Source organism: Nerophis ophidion, linkage group LG14 (genome assembly GCF_033978795.1).
Source record: "Nerophis ophidion isolate RoL-2023_Sa linkage group LG14, RoL_Noph_v1.0, whole genome shotgun sequence".
NCBI lineage: Eukaryota > Metazoa > Chordata > Actinopteri > Syngnathiformes > Syngnathidae > Nerophis > Nerophis ophidion.
In genome coordinates, this window is record NC_084624.1 from 46,151,926 (window position 1) to 46,173,644 (window position 21,719).

Sequence of the window (21,719 nt, forward strand, 5' to 3'; positions counted from 1 at the left end):
AGTACCGAATATGATTCATTAGTATCGCGGTACTATAATAATACCGGTATATCGTACAACCCTACAAGAGACAACAAGTGTTAAATCCTGCTGCTGCAAGAAAGGCTGGGTGTGTTGTCACTGCTGGCTGGGGGTTGGTTTGGTTGTTGGGAGTTAAAATTGAATTACGGTGACCCTCTGACAGCGCTATAGGTGGACTCATGTGCTGAATTAATTCTATCCCTGACCCTTTTCTTGGCCGGGGCACGAGCTCACGGGGGAAGCAACAGTGTCTCTTTGTGCACTTTTTTTTGCAGGCTGTCATTCCCACAGAGCACAGAAGGAACTACTTCAGCGTACACTGCAACCTCCTAAGAAGGCCTAACATATGGAACATGCTAATATGCACCTAAATAAGAAAACACAAGCAATATGTTGAGGATTTATATCACACTAATGCTTTGCTGTTGTTAATGACCTACAGGGTTGTTGTTCTGCAAGGACTATAGAATAGAATAGAATGGAATAGAATATAGTTTTGTTGTCACTATTAATTACAGAGAATAGGCTCAAAGAACAACAAAAATGGAGCAGATCCCTAAAGGTTCATACACAATAATATTGTAGTATAAATAGTAAAAAACATATCAAAAAGAAGGTATATATATATATATATATATATATATACATATATATACATAGATATACATACATATATATGTATGTATATATATATATATATATATATATATATATATATATATATATATATATATATATATCTATATATATATATATATATATATATATATATATATCCATCCATCCATCCATCCATTTTCTACCGCTTATTCCCTTTCGGGGTCGCGGGGGGCGCTGGCGCCTATCTCAGCTACAGTCGCCACCTCATCGCAGGGCCAACACAGATAGACAGACAACATTCACACTCACATTCACACACTAGGGCCAATTTAGTGTTGCCAATCAACCTATCCCCAGGTGCATGTCTTTGGAGGATGGATGGATATATATAGATATACATACATATGTATATCTATATATACACATATATAGATATACATATACATACATACATATGTATATCTATATACATATATATACATACATATGTATATCTATATATATACATATATATATATACACACATATATATATGTATATCTATATATACACATATATAAATATATACATATACATACATACATACATATGTATATCTATATATACACATACATAGATAAAAATATATATAGATATACATATGTATATAGACACAAATATGCACACACATATATATATATATATATATATATATATATATATATATATATACATATATGCACATTTATACACAAATATAAACACATGCATCTGTATATACACACACACACACATATATATATATATATATATATATATATATATATATATATATATATATACACGTATATATATACATACATATACACACATATACAATACATATACATATATATAATATATATACACACATACATACATATATGTATATCTATATGTACACATATGTACATACATATGTATATCTATATACATATATATACATACATATGTATATCTATATATATACATATATATATATACACACATATATATATGTATATCTATATATACACATATATAAATATATACATATACATACATATGTATATCTATATATACACATACATAGATAAAAATATATATAGATATACATATGTATATAGACACAAATATGCACACACACATATATATATATATATATATATATATATATATATATATATATATATATATATATATATATATATATAAATATATATATATATATATATATATATATATACATATATGCACATTTATACACAAATATAAACACATGCATCTGTATATACACACACACACATATATATATATATATATATATATATATATATATATATATATATATATAAATACATGTTTAAAAAATATATATATATACATACATATATATATATATATGTATATCTATATATACACATATATAGATATACATATATATATACATACATATGTATATCTATATATACACATATATATACACACAAATAAACATATATATACATACATATGTATATAGACAAAAATACGCACATATATACATACACACACACACACATATATATATATATATATATATATATGTATATATATATATATATATATATATAAGCACATTTATACACAAATATAAACACATGCATCTGTATATACACACATATATGAGTACATATGCGTGTGTATATACATACACACACATAAATATATATATATATATATATAAATATACATACATATACACACATATACATATACAATACATATATATATAATATATATACACACATACATACATATATGTATATCTATATATACACATATATATCTATACATATATATATATATCTATACATATATGTATATATATCTATATATACACATATATAGATATACATATATATAGACATACATATGTATATAGACATGAATACACACATATATATACATATATACAGTACACACACACACACACACACACACATATATATATATATATATATATATATATATATATATATATATATATATATATATATATATATATAGTGACAGAGGTGTAAGGTGACAGTTTATTGCACTTTATTATGTATCACAGTCCAGTATTATTGCACTTATCCTGAGGCCATTTGGGATATATTGCACAGTTATTCACATGGCATTCTTACAGTAGATAGGAGGTGGAGCTTAAAAACCCCCAAAACCAATGAAGTTGTGTAAATGGTAAATAAAAACAGAATACAATGATTTGCTAATCCTTTTTAACCCATATTCAGTTGAATAGACTGCAAAGACAACATACTTAACGCATGAACTGGAAAACTTTGTTATTTGTTTGCAAATATCAGCTCATTATAGCCACGTCCGACAAGGAGCTGTCCTTCCCAGAGGAGCAGGCTCGGGTGCAAAAGCGAGGGCAACAGGTTAGCACGTAAAAATGTGGGCCGATAACGGCGTCTTTAACTTTTCCTTTTTGAAAACCTGTTTTACATCCATTTTGTCCAATTACCAGCACCATATACAAAAAAATGCATATTTTTGTCCCCACATCTGCGGTCCCCTCCAAGGTTTCTCATTGTCATCCCATTGGGTTGAGTTTTTCCTTGCCCCGATGTGGGATCTGAGCCGAGGGTGTCCTTGTGGCTTATGCAGCCCTTTGAGACACTCGTGATTTAGGGCTATATAAATAAACACTGATTGACTAAGTAATAATAATGTCAGAGTGCAGTCTTCAAAAGTACACAATCCTTAATTAGACGTCCACCGCGAGATGGCTAGAAAAAGTGAATCAAAAGGAGCGTCTTACTGTCTGCCGCTGAGGAGATCACCACGCAGATGAGCAGCGGCAGGACGAGCCACGCCCCTTTGAGCGGGGGCGGCGCCATGTCGCACGTTGGCTCCTCCTCCTCCTCCACACGCGTCCCACTCTGACACGATCAAAGGCTAAAACCTGCCAGAGAGAGACAAAACAACATTAGAGTTCACGTAATCAATAATTTTATACCAACCCCGTTTCCATATGAGTTGGGAAATTGTGTTCGATGTAAATATAAACAGAATACAATGATCTGCAAATCCTTTTCAACCCATATTCAGTTGAATATGCTACAAAGACAACATATTTCATGTTCAAACTGATTAACATATTTTTTGCTCATCAAACACTTATTAGGAACAGCCCACAGGTGTGCAGGCTAATTGGGAACAGCTGGGTGCCATGATTGGGTATAAAAACAGCTTCCCAGAAAATGCTCAGTCTTTCACAAGAAAGGATGGGGCGAGGTACACCCCTTTGTCCACAACTGTGTGAGCAAATAGTCAAACAGTTTAAGAACAACGTTTCTCAAAGTGCAATTGCAAGAAATTTAGGATTTCAACATCTACGCTCCATGATATCATCAAAAGGTTCAGAGAATCTGGAGATATCACTCCACGAAAGTTAAATGGCTGGAAAACAACAATAAATGACCGTGACCTTCGATCCCTAGGACAACACTGTATCAAAAACCGACATCAATCTCTAAAGGATATCACCACATGGGCTCAGGAACACTTCAGAAAACCACTGTCACTAAATACAGGTTGTCACTACATCTGTAAGTGCAAATTAAAGCTCTACTATGCAAAGCGAAAGCAATTTATCAACAACATCCAGAAACGCTGCCGGTTTGTCTGGGCCCCAGATCATCTAAAATGGACTGATGCAAAGTGGAAAAGTGTTCTGTGGTCTGACGAGTCCACATTTCAAATTGTTTTTGGAAATAATCGACATCGTGTCATCCGGACCAAAGGGGAAGCGAACCATCCAGACTGTTATCGACTTCACCTTTATCTTTTAGTCTTTTCTGTCTACACACTGTCTCTGCTTGTAAGTACTCAGTGATTGTGCGCTGCCAAACATGCGTACTTTTTCAGAGGCGGTATAGTACAGAATATGATTGATTAGTATCGCGGTACTATACTAATACCGGTATACCGTACAACCCTATAGGAGTGTCTGCTGTTTTTGAGAGCCTGCTGCTATAACCTTCGTCAAAGATCATTTCAATGCTAGAAGTGCCCTGCTGTTTTTTGGGCACCTACCGTATTTCCTTGAATTGCCGCCGGGTATATAGTACGCGCCTGCCTAGAATTACTGCCGGGTCAAACTCGTTTCGCAAAATAATGAGCGCATGCTTAGCATTACCGCCGGCTCAGGATTAACTCATTTCGCAAAATATCATTTTTATTAGCGCATGTCTAGAATTTCCACAGGGTCAAACTCGTCACGTCACGAGTGACACTTCACCTGTCATCATTTTCAAAAAGGAGTAGGTCGATTTCAACAATTTGAAATCGCATAAAGGGAAGAAGATTAAGAGCTATTCAGTAGGATTTAATGTCCAAGCTATTGAATATGCTAAAAAGAACAGTAAGCAGCTATGTTTTATTAATATACCGTAGCTGCGTGTGTCAAATATGAGTCATTAAATGACTCCCGCCTCCTGGTGGTAGAGGGCGCTAGTGATCCTTCTGGCGACTACTCGGCTGCAGAAGAAGTGACAACAAGCAGCGATCGTTTATTTTTTCCTCTCGCTTGCACTTTTAACATGGAGGATTACATATCTAAAATAAAACAGTTTTCTAAACTGGACTTTCAACCGAAGCAGGAGGTAATAAAGGAAGATCTCCATCGAGACAGAGAGACTTTTAAAACTGAAGAAAGATAAGGAAGACTTTTTTATAAACAAGTTATCGATGCTTTCGATCAGAAGGAGCTGCGCATGGACTTTATTTATAAGTAAATGTAAGACCATAATAAAGTTTTTTTTATTAAATGTGCTTTTCATGATGGTATCCTTACATCACACTCAAATGTTTAAGCGCAAGCCTAAATTTACCGCATGCCTCCGGTAAGCGCCGGAGTGAGAAGAGGTTTTAAATTAATTAGCGCCCCGGTGGCAATTTAAGGAAATACGGTACTGGGAACGGGTTAAAAATATCTTCTCTAAAGGAGAAAAACTGTCGTTTTTAAAACAGTGAGAGGAAACGTACAATAAAAGCAAAATCTGCAGGGATTTTATGTGTCCTTTTAGGAATTACATTTAGTCCATTTAAATGTAACTTAGATATTGGGTTTCACTATGTAAAGCGCTTTGAGTCACTAGAGAAATGCGCTATATAAATATAATTCACTTCACTTCCATAGACATACCCCAAAGAAAGATCTATGTTAGGGGTGTTCAAACTGTGGTCTGGGGGCCATTTGCGGCCCGCAGCTAATCGTTTACCCGCCCGCCACACAATCTGCAAAAATTGCAAAATTGATAGTATTGCAAAAATAAAAAATAAAACTTTTAAAAAAAGTGGAATGAGGTGAAAACTAATGAGGAAAAAGTAGCAATTTGGACACAAATCTGCCATGCAGGCAGTTTTTTGTTTTCCTTTTGTCTTTATTTTCTTTTTTTTCCATTGCTCAAAAAAAAAGGACAAAAAAATCTATGTTATAATGAATTATTACTTAAAAATCATCACTTTAAAATGTTTTATGTGGAAAAAATTATTGCATATGTTGTGTGGTTGCCATATAAACACATCAAAGTTTTGACAAAAGAGCATAAAAGAAAACAAAATAATAGTTGAAACTTAAAATCGACAGATATCTTGAAATTTAAGTGTTAAAAGTAAAACAAATAATAATAAAAATGCATCACTTTATGAGTGGGGAACCTTTCGGATCTCAAATATATTTAGTATGATTTTATTTAACTTTTTACTGTGATTACTCAAAAATATTAAATAATTACAATCAAAGGAACTCTCCTGAAGGAATCAATAAAGTACTATCTATCTATCCATCTAGCCATCCATTTTCTACCGCTTATTCCCTTTTGGGGTCGCGGGGAGCGCTGGCGCCTATCTCAGCTACAATCAGGCGGAAGGCGGCGTACACCCTGGACAAGTCGCCACCTCATCACAGGGCCAACACAGATAGACAGACAACATTCACACTGACATTCACACACTAGGGCCCATCCATCCATCCATTTCCTACCGCTTATTCCCATTTGGGGTGCGGGGAGCGCTGGCGCCTATCTCAGCTACAATCGGGCGGAAGGCGGGGTACACCCTGGACAAGTCGCCACCTCATCGCAGGGCCAACACAGATACACAGACAACATTCACACTCACATTCAAACACTAGGGCCCATCCATCCATCCATTTTCTACCGCTTATTCCCTTTCGGGGTCGTGGGGGGCGCTGGCGCCTATCTCAGCTACAATCGGGCGGAAGGCGGTGTACACCCTGGACAAGTGGCCACCTCATCGCAGGGCCAACACAGATAGACAACATTCACACTCACATTCACACACTAGGGCCCATCCATCCATCCATTTCCTACCGCTTATTCCCTTTTGGGGTCGCTGGCGCCTATCTCAGCTACAATCGGGCGGAAGGCGAGGTACACCCTGGACAAGTCGCCACCTCATCGCAGGGCCAACACAGATAGACAGACCACATTCACACACTAGGGCCCATCCATCCTTTCTTTTTCTACCGCTTATTCCCTTTTGGGGTCGTGGGGGGCGCTGGCGCCTATCTCAGCTACAATCGGGCGGAAGGCGGGGTACACCCTGGACAAGTCGCCACCTCATCGCAGGGCCAACACAGATAGACAGACCACATTCACACACTAGGGCCCATCCATCCTTTCTTTTTCTACCGCTTATTCCCTTGTGGGGTCGTGGGGGGCGCTGGCGCCTATCTCAGCTACAATCGGGCGGAAGGCGGGGTACACCCTGGACAAGTCGCCACCTCATCGCAGGGCCAACACAGATAGACAGACCACATTCACACACTAGGGCCCATCCATCCTTTCTTTTTCTACCGCTTATTCCCTTTTGGGGTCGTGGGGGGCGCTGGCGCCTATCTCAGCCACAATCGGGCGGAAGGCGGGGTACACCCTGGACAAGTCGCCACCTCATCGCAGGGCCAACACAAATAGACGGACCACATTCACACACTAGGGCCCATCCATCCTTTCTTTTTCTACCGCTTATTCCCTTGTGGGGTGGCGGGGGGCGCTGGCGCCTATCTCAGCTACAATCGGGCGGAAGGCGGCGTACACCCTGGACAAGTCGCCACCTCATCGCAGGGCCAACACAGATAGACAACATTCACACACTAGGGCCCATCCATCCTTTCTTTTTCTACCGCTTATTCCCTTGTGGGGTCGTGGGGGGCGCTGGCGCCTATCTCAGCTACAATCGGGCGGAAGGCGGGGTACACCCTGGACAAGTCGCCACCTCATCGCAGGGTTAACACAGATAGACGGACCACATTCACACACTAGGGCCCATCCATCCTTTCTTTTTCTACTGCTTTTTACCTTTTGGAGTCGTGGGGGGCGCTGGCACCTATCTCAGCTACAATCGGGCGGAAGGCGGGGTACACCCTGGACAAGTCGCCACCTCATCGCAGGGCCAACACAGATAGACGGACAACATTCACACACTAGGGCCCATCCATCCTTTCTTTTTCTACCGCTTATTCCCTTGTGGGGTCGCGGGGGGCGCTGGCGCCTATCTCAGCTACAACCGGGCGGAAGGCAGGGTACACCCTTGACAAGTCGCCACCTCATCGCAGGGCCAACACAGACAGACAACATTCACACTCACATTCACACACTAGGGCCCATCCATCCATCCATTTCCTACCGCTTATTCCCTTTTGGGGTCGCCGGGGGCGCTGCCGCCTATCTCAGCTACAATCGGGCGGAAGGCGGGGTACACCCTGGACAAGTCGCCACCTCATCGCAGGGCCAACACAGATAGACAACATTCACACTCACATTCACACACTAGGGCCCATCCATCCTTTCTTTTTCTACCGCTTATTCAATTTTGGGGTCGCTGGCGCCTATCTCGGCTACAATCGGGCGGAAGGTGGCGTACACCCTGGACAAGTCGCCACCTCATCGCAGGGCCAACACAGATACACGGACAACATTCACACTCACATTCACACACTAGGGCCCATCCATCCATCCATTTTCTACCGCTTATTCCCTTTCGGGGTCGTGGGGGGCGCTGGCGCCTATATCAGCTACAATCGGGCGGAAGGCGGGGTACACCCTGGACAAGTCGCCACCTCATCGCAGGGCCAACACAGATAGACAGATAACTTCAATTTGATATAAAGATTTACTGTAAGCATTAAATAAAAAATAATAATTTGACTTATTTTTAATAATATATATAGTTTATGCAAGAGGTGGAACAAATGCGTCGGGCGTTAAAGATAATTGAACAACATGCTGAGATGTAACGACGCGACATATAGCCTTGGGTTGAGCTAAACTGTGGCTAACACGGTTCACCTGATCCGAACTGCACGATAATGCAATCATTTCTGGGTATTTTGTGCCGACTTCAACTAAAATCGAAATACTTTTTTCTCTCTCGTGTGCAAATTATTTACACTGTAATGATTGTACCTTTTACACACCGGCTGTTTGATTGTAACAAGTTTAATTTTACGGAATTTGGTCGGAACTCGTAAAAGTACCTTATTCCGTACCCATTCCTATTATAGTTTATGCAAGAGGTGGAACAAATGCGGCGGGTGATAAAGATAATTGAACAACATGCTGAGATGTAACGATGCGACACATAGCCTTGGGTTGAGCTAAACTGTGGCTAACACGGTTCACCTGATCCGAACTGCGCCGTGTCAGTGAAAACACGCAATAAAGTGCAAGCATTTCTGGGTGTTTTGTGCCGACTTCAACTAAAATCTACAGACTTTTTTCTCTCTCGTGTGCAAAGTATTTACATTGTAAGTATTATACCTTTTATACACCGGCTGTTTGATTGTAACGCGCCTCTTAATTGTAGTTTTCATTTACAAATAGCCATGTAAAATCGCTGAAGATAATCAAAAACAAGTTTACGGCATAGCATCGAGCTAGCACACTTGGAAAATTGCAGCGTTACTATTCTGTCAGGCATGCTTGCGTTGTCGGCATGGAAAATGACAACATTATTCTGCGAATTTTTGCCCCCCAAGTGCTTGGGACCGAGTCTGCGTATTGAAATATGGTATTGTTTAATTTTACGGAATTTGGTCGAAACCTATTATAGTTTATGCAAAAGGTGGAACAAATGCGGCGGGCGATAAAGATAATTGAACAACATGCTGAGATGTAACGATGCAACACGTAGCCTTGAGTTGTGGCTAACACAGTTCACCTGATCCGAACTGTGAAAACACGCAATAAAGTGCAAGCATTTCTGGGTGTTTTGTGCCGACTTCCACTAAAATGCTACTTTCCCCACTTAAAAGAGTCAGTAAATCATCTTCAAGGGCAGCTTAAATAATTGAAAAGCCAGAAGGGAAGCGTCGCCGCTTTCACCTTTGCTAATCACCAGAGAGCAGCTCGTTGTTGATAAACTCCAGAAAAAAAAAAAGGAAGCCTCAAACTTTAGAAGCCAAGAACGCAGGATCGGCCCCAACTCTGCAATCAACATATTTGAACCACCATTTTTATTTCCAGCTACTGCCTGCAGTCAGATTTTCTCCCCCAAAAGCGTCGAGTTTGTTGGCTGACAAATTTGTTTTGACGCTGTCTTTTTAAAATGCATTTATTTATTTAACGTAGCTTGGCGTGAGCCGGGCTGATAGAGTTGGCTCCTTGCCGTGATCCAAACCCTTGGCGCTGCACGGGATATCTTTCGCAGCAGATGCCAAAGTCGGGCAGATGCTCTTCATCTTCAATGAGACAAATTCCTAGAGTGATGTCTATTCTTTATTTAATTCCGCCGCCTATTTACGCCTCCCGCTGTTTGGCGCTGTGGAAACTACTAGCAGTGCTGCTAACAGGGTGAGCAATTACTTCCATAACACACGGATGTGCTAAAATGAAGACATGCACTCTGCTGTTTCTAAGGACCAAGGGAAAGAATGCCATCTTCTCCCGAAAACCGGCAACAGTTTTTGTTAAGAAGTTACATTTTTTAAAATAAATAGTCCTGGCATTCTAGTTCAAGCGGAGGACGCTGGTTCTAAGAACCATCTGGAATTAACTTATCATCAAAGTTAACTGACTTTTGTAAACTAACCAACTGTCATGACGAGGACTATGGTGTGCTTTGTTTTCCCGGGGTGCAAAGCGATCGGGCAGTTTGACTATGTTTTAGTTTTTTCCTCTGTGTGTATAGTGTTTCCTGTCAGTACTCTTATTTTGTTGGTTTCCTGTCTTTCTACCTGAGTGCTGTGTCCCCCCTCAGCTGCGGCTGATTGGCACCTGGCCACACCTGGTGTCAATCAGTCCGCTCCTATTTAATCCCATCCAGTCGCTGTGGGATTATTGTATTGTCCTGTCGATGACTTCCGTATTGTCACTCTTGTAGTGTCGTTTCATGTCAAGTCATTGCAGCGTAGCGGTAAGCTATCTTTCGATATCTGTTTGTAGCTTACTGTTTTTTGTTCCCTGCTTCCGTAATAACGATTTCTATTTTCCTGTTTGCTACCCGCTACCTTCCACGCTAGGCCCCTTTTTGTTTCTTGCTAGCTTCCACGCTAAGTTCCTTTTTGTTTTCTAGCTCCCATGCTAGCTCCCTTAGTTTGTTATCCGCCCATGTTCGTACCCTTTGTTTACTTTTATTCTAGTATTTTATATCAAAACCATGTTTTCCCACTCAATGCCTGCCTCCTTCTCTGCGTCTTGGGGTTCGTCACAAACAAACTCGGACAGGCGTCTTTTGATTAATAATTCTAAAAAGGTACAGAGGAGGTACAAAAACTTGGCTGTGAAAACAAAAACTTGCACTAAGGCAAAACTCCATCCATCCATCCATCTTCTTCCGCTTATCCGAGGTCAGGTCGCGAGGGTAGTAGCCTAAGCAGGGAAGCCCAGACTTCCCTCTCCCCAGCCACTTCGTCCAGCTCTTCCCGGGGGATCCCGAGGCGTTCCCAGGCCAGCCGGGAGACATAGTCTTCCCAACGTGTCCTGGGTCTTAGGCAAAACTATTGTCATAAAACAAAACTTGTAAACTATGGCGTGATTTAACAAAACTTACTTGGACCGAGAAAAGAGTATGAAAAGGGCAGCATGGCTCTTCAGCATAAATTATGAGGGTGGTAGAGGGTGAGTAGAAGGTGATAGAGGGTGATGTCGCCAGCCTGACTGCCTGGCAACTACAGGCTTAAATGCGGTGGTGCTTAACAGGTGCATGAGTCCAAATGAACCAGGTGTGTGACAAGACGGGTGAAAACTAATTGGTAGTCATGGTGACAAAACAAACAAGAGTGCACAAAAACAGGAACTAATGGAGTCAAAAACAAAACAGAACATAACTAAACGGACATGATCACAAAGGCAACCAACTACAAGATAATCTAATAAGATCAGTATTTTATTTACTTCCTAAAGCGCAAGAAACAAAGGGAAGGTTTTTACTCAACGCAATTGTCAATTAGAAAAATGTCTCCGCTTTGGGACCACCTTAGTTTTTTTATAGATTTCAACACCAGGGGTGCAAATGAGACATTTTCTATTAAATGCAATGCTTTTCTGTTTTGGGACCATGATTTATGTCCCAAATGTTCACCGGTCCTCATATGGACGGAACTCTTCCTTGTTGATGTCTCAAGAAGGGTAGGAATACAAGAACACACACACACACACACACACACACACACACACACACACACACACACACACACACACACTTGTATTCCTCACCTTATAGAGACCTGCGAAAAATACCTACCTCTTTAGGACCGCCCTTTCTAGATGTATAAGGATGTGTATTTACATTAATAAAATAAACATACTATGCAAATATAAAAAAGCTTGTTGTGAAAAATGAGTTGGAAATTTACAAGAACAACTTAGAATTTTGGCAGTATTATACTAAAAGTTGTTATTTTACTCAAGGCAATTGTCAATTAGAAAAATCCCTCCTTTTGGGACCACCCTAGTTTTGATAGATTTCACCACCAGGGGTGCAAATGAGACATTTTCTATTAAATACAATGCTTTTCTGTTTTGGGACCATGATTTATGTCCTAACTTGTTCACCGGTCCTCATATGGACGGAACTCTTCCTTGTTGATGTCTCAAGAAGGGTAGGAATACAAGAACACACACACACACACGCACACACACACACACACACACACACACACACACACACACACACACACACACACACACACACACACACACACACACACACACACACACACACACACACACACACACACACACACTTGTATTTCTTACCTTCTTGAGACCTCTGAAAAATGCCTACCCCTTTCGTACCGCCCTATCTAGATATTTAAAGATTTGTATTTACATTAATAAAATAAAAATACTATGCAAATATAAAAAAGCCTAACTTGTTCACCGGTCCTCATATGGACGAAACTTTTCCTTGTTGATGTCTCAAGAAGGGTAGGAATACAAGAACACACACACACACACACACACACACACACACACACACACACACACACACTTGTATTTCTTACCTTCTTGAGACCTCTGAAAAATGCCTACCCCTTTACCACCACCCTATCTAGATATATAAAGATTTGTATTTACATTAATAAAATAAAAATACTATGCAAATATAAAAAAGCCTAACTTGTTCGCCGGTCCTCATATGGACGAAACTTTTCCTTGTTGATGTCTCAAGAAGGGTAGGAATACAATAACACACATACACACACACACACACACACACACACACACACACACACACACACACACACACACACACACACACACTTGTATTTCTTACCTTCTTGAGACTTCTGAAAATTGCCTACGCCTTTAGCACCACCCTATCTAGATATATAAAGATTTGTATTTACATTAATAAAATAAAAATACTATGCAAATATAAAAAAGCCTAACTTGTTCACCGGTCCTCACATGGACGAAACTTTTCCTTGTTGATGTCTCAAGAAGGGAATACAATAACACACATACACACACACACACTTGTATTTCTTACCTTCTTGAGACCTCTAAAAATGCCTACTCCTTTAGCACCACCCTATCTAGATATATAAAGATGTGTATTTACATTTATAAAATAAAAATACTATGCAAATATAAAAAAGCCTAACTTGTTCACCGGTCCTCATATGGACGAAACTTTTCCCTGTTGATGTCTCAAGAAGGGTAGGAATACAAGAACACACACACACACACACACACACACACACACACACACACACACACACACACACACACACACACACACACACACACACACACACACACGCACGCACGCACACACACGCAGGAAGTCTGGGTCGGTCCCCACAATGTCGGTAGCGTGACATATGTGCTGTACGTAAACACTGCGACAGACAGAAGACGACTAAGAGGTTTAGGGAAGTAATTAGCCAGGCCTACAATGGGATGGGGAAATCTCAAACTGTGGACGGCGGAGGACAAAAGCGCATTTCAGGCCGTTGAGCGGGGAGGGGAAGCACCTACATACGCAGCATGTTCGTGTGTCAGTGTGTATGTGTTCATTTTCCTCTAAGTCATCGTCAAATTTTTTTTTGCCCTTGACGAAAATTAAACCAAAAGTTGATAGTAAAAAAAGAAACTGACATTTTTGTCAACGAAAAAAAATGTAACAAAAATGTTGACAGAAACGAAATCGAATCGTATTATATTTTGTATTGTAGACGGGTGGGAGAAGTTGGGAATATATGCAATCACGGCTCTTTAACAGTGTGCGTATATGATAAAGAAGTGGGGGTTGGTTACCGAGGAGAGCCAATCAAATGGTTTTTCCTTGTCGGATCAGGAAGTGTGATTCCTCACCGCCAAAACCAAAATTTACGGATTGAACAAGTATCAACATCGTAATGTGTGTACACCTGGTAAAGAGTGCATAATGTACCTACTCACCGCTTTGTAAAAAAAAATGAGTGAGCAAATTGTCGAACAGTTTAAGAACAACATTTCTCAATGAGCTATTGCAAGGAATTTAGGGATTTTACCATCTAAGGTCTGCAATATCATCAAAAGGTTCAGAAAATCTGGAGAAATCACTGCGTGTAACATAAAATGCCTGTGACCTTGGGTCCCTGCAACAAAAACCGACATCAGTGTGTAAAGGATATCACCACATGGGCTCAGGATTACTTCAGAAAACTACTGAGACTTAGACAAACTTTAATGATCCACAAGGGAAATTGTTCAACACAGTAGCTCAGTTACAATGATGGGGAGTGTAAATATGGAAATGACAATGCAGGTATAAATAGACTAGATATTGCAATATAAAATATCTGCAAATATATACAATATATACTTAATATGTGTACAGTACATCATATATACAGATATATTATGTCTATAACATATATACAATATGTAACAATTACCATGTACAATATTACAGTATATGTGGCAGCCTCAGCATAAAATAGAGAGTAAATCCAGCAGAAAATAGAATATAGACATTAAAACAAAGAGAAGTAGCTGACATAGTGGGTATCAGATAACGGACGGATATTATCTATTGCTGTATGGGGAGTGAATATACAGCTGGATGGAGTGCAGGATGAACGAGTTCTGACAGTTACTTACATTAACTACAGTTTGTCGGTAGAGCTGTAAGTGCAAGTTAAAACTCTACTATTCAAAGCCAAAGCCATTTATCAACAACACCCAGAAACACCGCTGGCTCTGTTAGGCCCGAAATCGTCTAAGATGGACAATGCAAAGTGTAAAAGTGTTCTGACGAGTATACATTTCAAATAGTTTTTTGGAAATATTCGACATCGTGTCATCCGGACCAAAGGGGAAGCGAACCATTCAGACTGTTATCGACGCAAAGTTGAAAAGCCAGCATCTGTGATGGTATGGGGGTGCATTAGTGCCTAAGGCATGGGTAACTTACACATCTGTGAAGGCACCATTAATGCTGAAAGGTACATACAGGTTTTGGAACAACATATGCTGCCATCTAAGCGCCGTCTTTTTCATGGACGCCCCTGCTTATTTCAGCAAGACAATGCCAAGCCACATTCAGCATGTGTTACAACAGTGTGGGTTCGTAAAAAATGAGTGCGGGTACTTTCCTGGCCCGCCTGCAGTCCAGACCTGTCTCCCATCAAAAATGTGTGGCACATTATGAAGCGTAAAATACGACAGCGGAGACCCCGGACTGTTGAACGACTGAAGCTCTACATAAAACAAGAACGGGAAAGAATTCCACTTTCAAAGCTTTAACAATTATTTTCCTCAGTTCCCAAACATTTATTGAGTGTTGTTAGAAAGAAAAGGTGATGTAACACAGTGGTGAACATGCCCTTTCCCAACTACTTTGGCACACGTTGCAGCCATGAAATTCCAAGTTAATTTTATTTGCAGAACTAATATAAAGTTTATGAGTTTGAACATCAAATATCTTGTCTTTGTAGTGCATTCACACACACACACACACACACACACACACACACACACACACACACACACACACACACACACACACACACACACACACACACACACACACACACACACACACTGCGACAAGGAAAGGCTTGCATCCTGTGACAATATGGAGTTTTACAGCGATGGCTGTTTACAAGGCGATTGCTGGGTTAATTGTTAACGTCCATCTGCGAGGAGGACGGCCCGAAGACATCACGGAAACACCGGCTGACCAACAAACGTCATAGATCACACCAGTCGAGTGTGCGGCTGACGCAAGTCCACCCCACCAGGTGTGTTTGTGCCCACGCCGGTTTCCGTGACGCGGCGACCATGGCGGGTGAGCTTGGGCTGGATGCTGCGACGTTAAAGGCCTACTGAAGTGAGATGTTCTTATTTAAACGGGGATAGCAGGTCCATTCTATGTGTCATACTTCATCATTTCGCCATATTTTTGCTGAAAGGATTTAGTAGAGAACATCCACGATAAAGTTGGCAACTTTTGGTCGCTAATAAAAAAGCCTTGCCTGTACCGGAAGTAGCAGACGATGTGCGCGTGACGTCACGGGTTGTGGAGCTCCTCACATCTGAACATTATTTATAATCATGGCCACCAGCAGCGAGAGCGATTCGGACCGAGACAGCGACGATTTCCCCATTAATTAAGCGAGGATGAAAGATTTGTGGATAAGGAAAGTTAGAGTGAAGCACATAAAAAAAAAAAAAGGAAAAAGCGACGGCTCCGGGCGGCAGCAGTGTGAGCGTTTCAGATGTAAATAAACACATTCACAAGGATAATTCTGGAAGATCCCTTATTGTTCTAATAGTGTTTTAGTGAGATTGTAAAGTCATACCTCAAAGTCGGATGGCCGCGGTGAACGCCAGTGTCTTTGGAGAAAGCCATGGAGGAGCCTAGTTCACAGCGGTCTTTTTGCAGGAGGGGGTCCAGTAATTAACTGATGTCTCCGGTAAGAGCCGACTTAATATCACAATTTTCCCATCCAAAAACATGCTGGTTGACTTAGAGAAACATGTTTGCTTGACCGCTCTGTGTTAAAGCTTCACAACAAACAAAGAAACACCGCCTGTGTCTCGGTGCTAAAGGGGCAATATAGCTCGGTTGGTAAAGTGACCGTGCCAGCAACTTGAGGGTTGCAGGTTCGATCCCCGCTTCCGCCATCCTAGTCACTGCCGTTGTGTCCTTGGGCAAGACACTTTACCCACCTGCTCCCAGTGCCACCCACACTGGCTTGAATGTAAAAATTAGATTTTGGGTTTCATTATGTAAAGCGCTTAGAGCAGGGGTGTCAAACTCAAATACAGAGTGGGCCAAAATTTTAAACAGAACAAAGCCGCGGGCCAAAGTTGAACAAGGCTTATATAACTTTAGTGACATGCAAAATCCAGTTTCAAATAATAATAATTAAAAAAATATCAATGGCCTATCAAATAAAATTTAAATACAAATGTAATACCTTTTTTTTCTATTTGCAATCTTCTAAAGGGAAATATCACATTTTTTCCACAAGCTAATAATACATTTGAAAATAAAATAACAATAATGAATGAACCAAACATTCAAGCCTCGAAGTAGCAAGAGAAAATGCATGAACAAAATGTTAATTATTTGGTCAGTTTGCTGGAAGTTTCCTGGAAGAGTTAGTGCTGCAAGGGGATCTGAGTATTTGTTCTGTTATGTTACGGTGCGGATGTTCACCCGAAATGTGCTTGTCATTCTTGTTTGGTGTGGGTTCATAGTGTGGCGCATATTTGTAACAGTGCTCAAGTTGTTTATACGGCCACCCTCAGTGTGACCTGTGAGGCTGTTGACCAAGTATGCATGCATTCACTTGTATGTGTGTGTGTGTGTGTAAAAGCCACAAATATTACGTGACACGCTGTTAGTATGGAGGAAAAGCGGACGTGACGACAGGTTGTAAAGAACGCTAAAGGCAGTGCCTTAAATGCACGCCCCCAATATAGTTGTCCAGGTGGAAATCGGTAGAAATTGAGTCAGCTCTAATGCCCGCGGGCCAGAGTTTGACACCCATGGCTTAGAGTCACGAGAGAAAAAGCGCTATATAAATATAATTCACTTCACACTAAAGGCAGCTGCGAAATGTGTTTGTCATTCTTGTTTGGTGTGGGTTCACAGTGTGGCGCATATTTGTAACAGCGCTAAAGTTGTTTATACGGCCACCCTCAGTGTGACCTGTATGGCTGTTGACCTAGTATGCCTTGCATTCACTTGTACGTGTGTGTGTGTGTGTGTGTGTGTGTGTGTGTGTGTGTGTGTGTGTGTGTGTGTGTGTGTGTGTGTGTAAAAGCCACAAATATTATGTGACACGCTGTTAGTACGACAGGTTGTAGAGAACGCTAAAGGCAGTGCCTTAAATGCACGCCCCCAATATAGTTGTCCAGGTGGAAATCGGGAGATATTCGGGAGAATGGTTGCCCCGGGAGATTTTCGGGAGGGGCACTGAACTTCGGGAGTCTACTGGGAAAATTAGGAGGGTTGACAAGTATGAGTAATAGCAGTGTATGCGGTGTTACAGTGGCAACGACGCTGTATAACACCGGCGGGCCAGCTCTAATGCTAAATTGATATTGCCTCAAGGGCCAAATTAAATTACACGACGGGCCAGAGTTTGACACCCATGTCTTAGAGTCACTAGAGAAAAAGCTCTATATAAATATAATTCACTTCACACTAAATTGCAAACCACCACTTTCCACCAACGGCATTCTTCTTTGACGTCTCCATTATTAAATGAACGAATTGCAAAAGATTCAGCAACACAGATGTCCAAAATACTGTGTAATTATGCGATTAAAAGAGACTACTTAGTGGTGCTGGGCTAATATGTCCGCCACAACCAATAACGTCACGCGCACGCGTCATCATTCCGCCACGTTTTCAACAAGAAACTCCGCGGGAAATTTAAAATTGCAATTTAGTAAACTAAAAAGGCCGTATTGGCATGTGTTGCAATGTTAATATTTCATCATTGATATATAAACTATCAGACTGCGTGGTCACTAGTAGTGGCTTTCAGTAGGACTTTAATACCACTATTTTCTCACCGAAACCTGCCGGTTGACATGTGGTAGGGAACCATGTTCTCTTGACGGTTCTGTTCTGTATAGTAAAGCTTCAGGAATGTAAACAATGAAACACCGGCTATGTTTGTGTTGCTAAAGGCGGCCGCAATACACCGCTTCCCACCTACATCTTTCTTCTTTGACGTCTCCATTATTAATTGAACATATTGCAAAAGATTCAGCAACACAGATGTCCAGAATACTGTGGAATTATGCGATGAAAGCGACGACTTATAGCTGGGATCGGTGCTGCATCAAAATATCCGCGACCATCTGTGACGTCAAGCGGGATAATTCGCGTGAAATCTAAAATTGCAAATTAGTAAACTAAAAAGGCCGTATTGGCATGTGTTGCAATGTTAATATTTCATCATTGATATATAAACTATCAGACTGCGTGGTCGCTTGTAGTGGCTTTCAGTAGGTCTTTAATTGCCGTTTAGTGCAGATGAGCGAGCGTTTAACAAAAGTCCGGCGTGAATGCCGGTGAGCGGCGAGGAGATTTCCAGTCAGCTCTGAGGAGGCTGCATGCAGCGATCCATCAGTGAAGCAGAGATGACGGCTTTTATGCTGATGGGTGTTACATGAACGAGAAGACGTGGACGGATCGGATGTATCGGAGGCTGATTGCCAAATAACGCCACTTGCACTGCGAGGCGCAGAACAAAAAGACAACAAAAAGACAACACTTTCATCCGCTAAAAGTCGAGGTTGTATGTTACTTATAAACATACATGATTTGTGTGCAAAGTGCTTTGATGTTAGATTGTACCTCAAGGGATCTTCTAGCTATTTTTGTACGTGTGTTGTTAACATTCAATGATTATTGCCGCCTTTCAAGCGTCCCTTTTATGCAACTTTTCTCGTCTATTGATGGCTGTTTTTGTGTATTTGGGATCTGCATAAGTTCCGAAAATTGAAAACAAAACATGGAGGAATTGCGGAGATGTTAACGATCTTGCCTTCTTTCATATTTCCTCCAAACAAGCCTTTTGGAATTTGCCCAATTTGTGACATTTTGTCCATACATACATACTTATATATATATATATATATATATATATATATATATATATATATATATATATATATATATATATATATATATATATATAAAATCTGACCGGGATCTTCAGCTCTCACTGGATCGGTTCGCAGCCGAGTGTGAAGCGACCGGAATGAGAATCAGCACCTCCAAGTCCGAGTCCATGGTTCTCGCCCGGAAAAGGGTGGAGTGCCATCTCCGGGTTGGGGAGGAGACCCTGCCCCAAGTGGAGGAGTTCAAGTACCTAGGAGTCTTGTTCACGAGTGGGGGAAGAGTGGATCGTGAGATCGACAGGCGGATCGGTGCGGCGTCTTCAGTAATGCGGACGTTGTACCGATCCGTTGTGGTGAAGAAGGAGCTGAGCCGGAAGGCAAAGCTCTCAATTTACCGGTCGATCTACGTTCCCATCCTCACCTATGGTCATGAGCTTTGGGTCATGACCGAAAGGATAAGATCACGAGTACAAGCGGCCCAAATGAGTTCGGGTCTCTCCCTTAGAGATAGGGTGAGAAGCTCTGCCATCCGGGAGGAACTCAAAGTAAAGCCGCTGCTCCTCCACATGGAGAGGAGCCAGATGAGGTGGTTCGGGCATCTGGTCAGGATGCCACCCGAACGCCTCCCTAGGGAGGGCGGCAGTCCGAAGTCGAAGTCAGAAGTTCGAACGTTTGTTTGACGATTTGTACACAACACGTGCAGCAGGACGAGTCAGTGGACGACGCATCAGGGTCCGGTTACCACACGCCGCTCTGGCCCAGTCAGATCCGACAGCATAGACTACAAAAGCAAAAGCTCAGGATTGTAATTTCAAGCTTGTAATGTTCAGAATCTTATCTTATAATAAAAACCGCATTCTGGCGGTCAACATCATCTTGAGTTCAAGTCAACATGAAATTGGGGACTCGCCAGAACGCGCCGTGTTGTGTTGAGCTGGTTAGGGTGGTATTTACCATTCTATGTTGCTGAAACAGTTAAAACTGCTAAAAAATACAATTGGTTTACTAAATTGGGTTTTATTTGTGAAATACACATTTGTGTTTAACATTTCTCTTTTCAAATTGCAGCATACCAAATATCAAGAAAGAGGTGTTTGTTTCCATATGTGTCTGTGGGGGGGGCGGGGCACTGAACTTCGGGAGTCTACTGGGAAAATTAAGAGGGTTGGCAAGTATGAGTATTAGCGGTGAATACGGTGTTACAGCCGCACCGACGCTGTATAACACCGGTGGGCCAGCTCTAATGCTAAATTGATATTGCCTCAAGGGCCAAATTAAATTACACGGCGGGCCAGAGTTTGACACCCATGTCTTAGAGTCACTAGAGAAAAAGCTCTGTATAAATATAATTCACTTCACACTAAAGGCAGCTGCAATCCACCACTTTCCACCAACGGCATTCTTCTTTGACGTCTCCATTATTAAATGAACGAATTGCAAAAGATTCAGCAACACAGATGTCCAAAACACTGTGTAATTATGCGATTAAAAGAGACGACTTTTAGCCGT

At 41.0% G+C, this 21,719-nt stretch overlaps 1 protein-coding gene across 18 annotated transcripts in view; it reads right to left on the reverse strand.

Annotated features, from left to right (window-relative positions):
- Positions 1–21,719, reverse strand: part of LOC133568754 (receptor-type tyrosine-protein phosphatase F-like) — a 621,387-nt gene that overhangs the window by 353,643 nt on the left and 246,025 nt on the right. For all 18 annotated transcript variants that reach the window (XM_061920870.1, XM_061920869.1, XM_061920884.1 and 15 more), the window contains one exon: positions 3,425–3,568. In XM_061920870.1, the coding sequence (XP_061776854.1) occupies positions 3,425–3,503 (79 nt within the window). In that variant the 5' untranslated portion in view covers positions 3,504–3,568. The remainder of the gene's footprint in view (positions 1–3,424; positions 3,569–21,719) is intronic.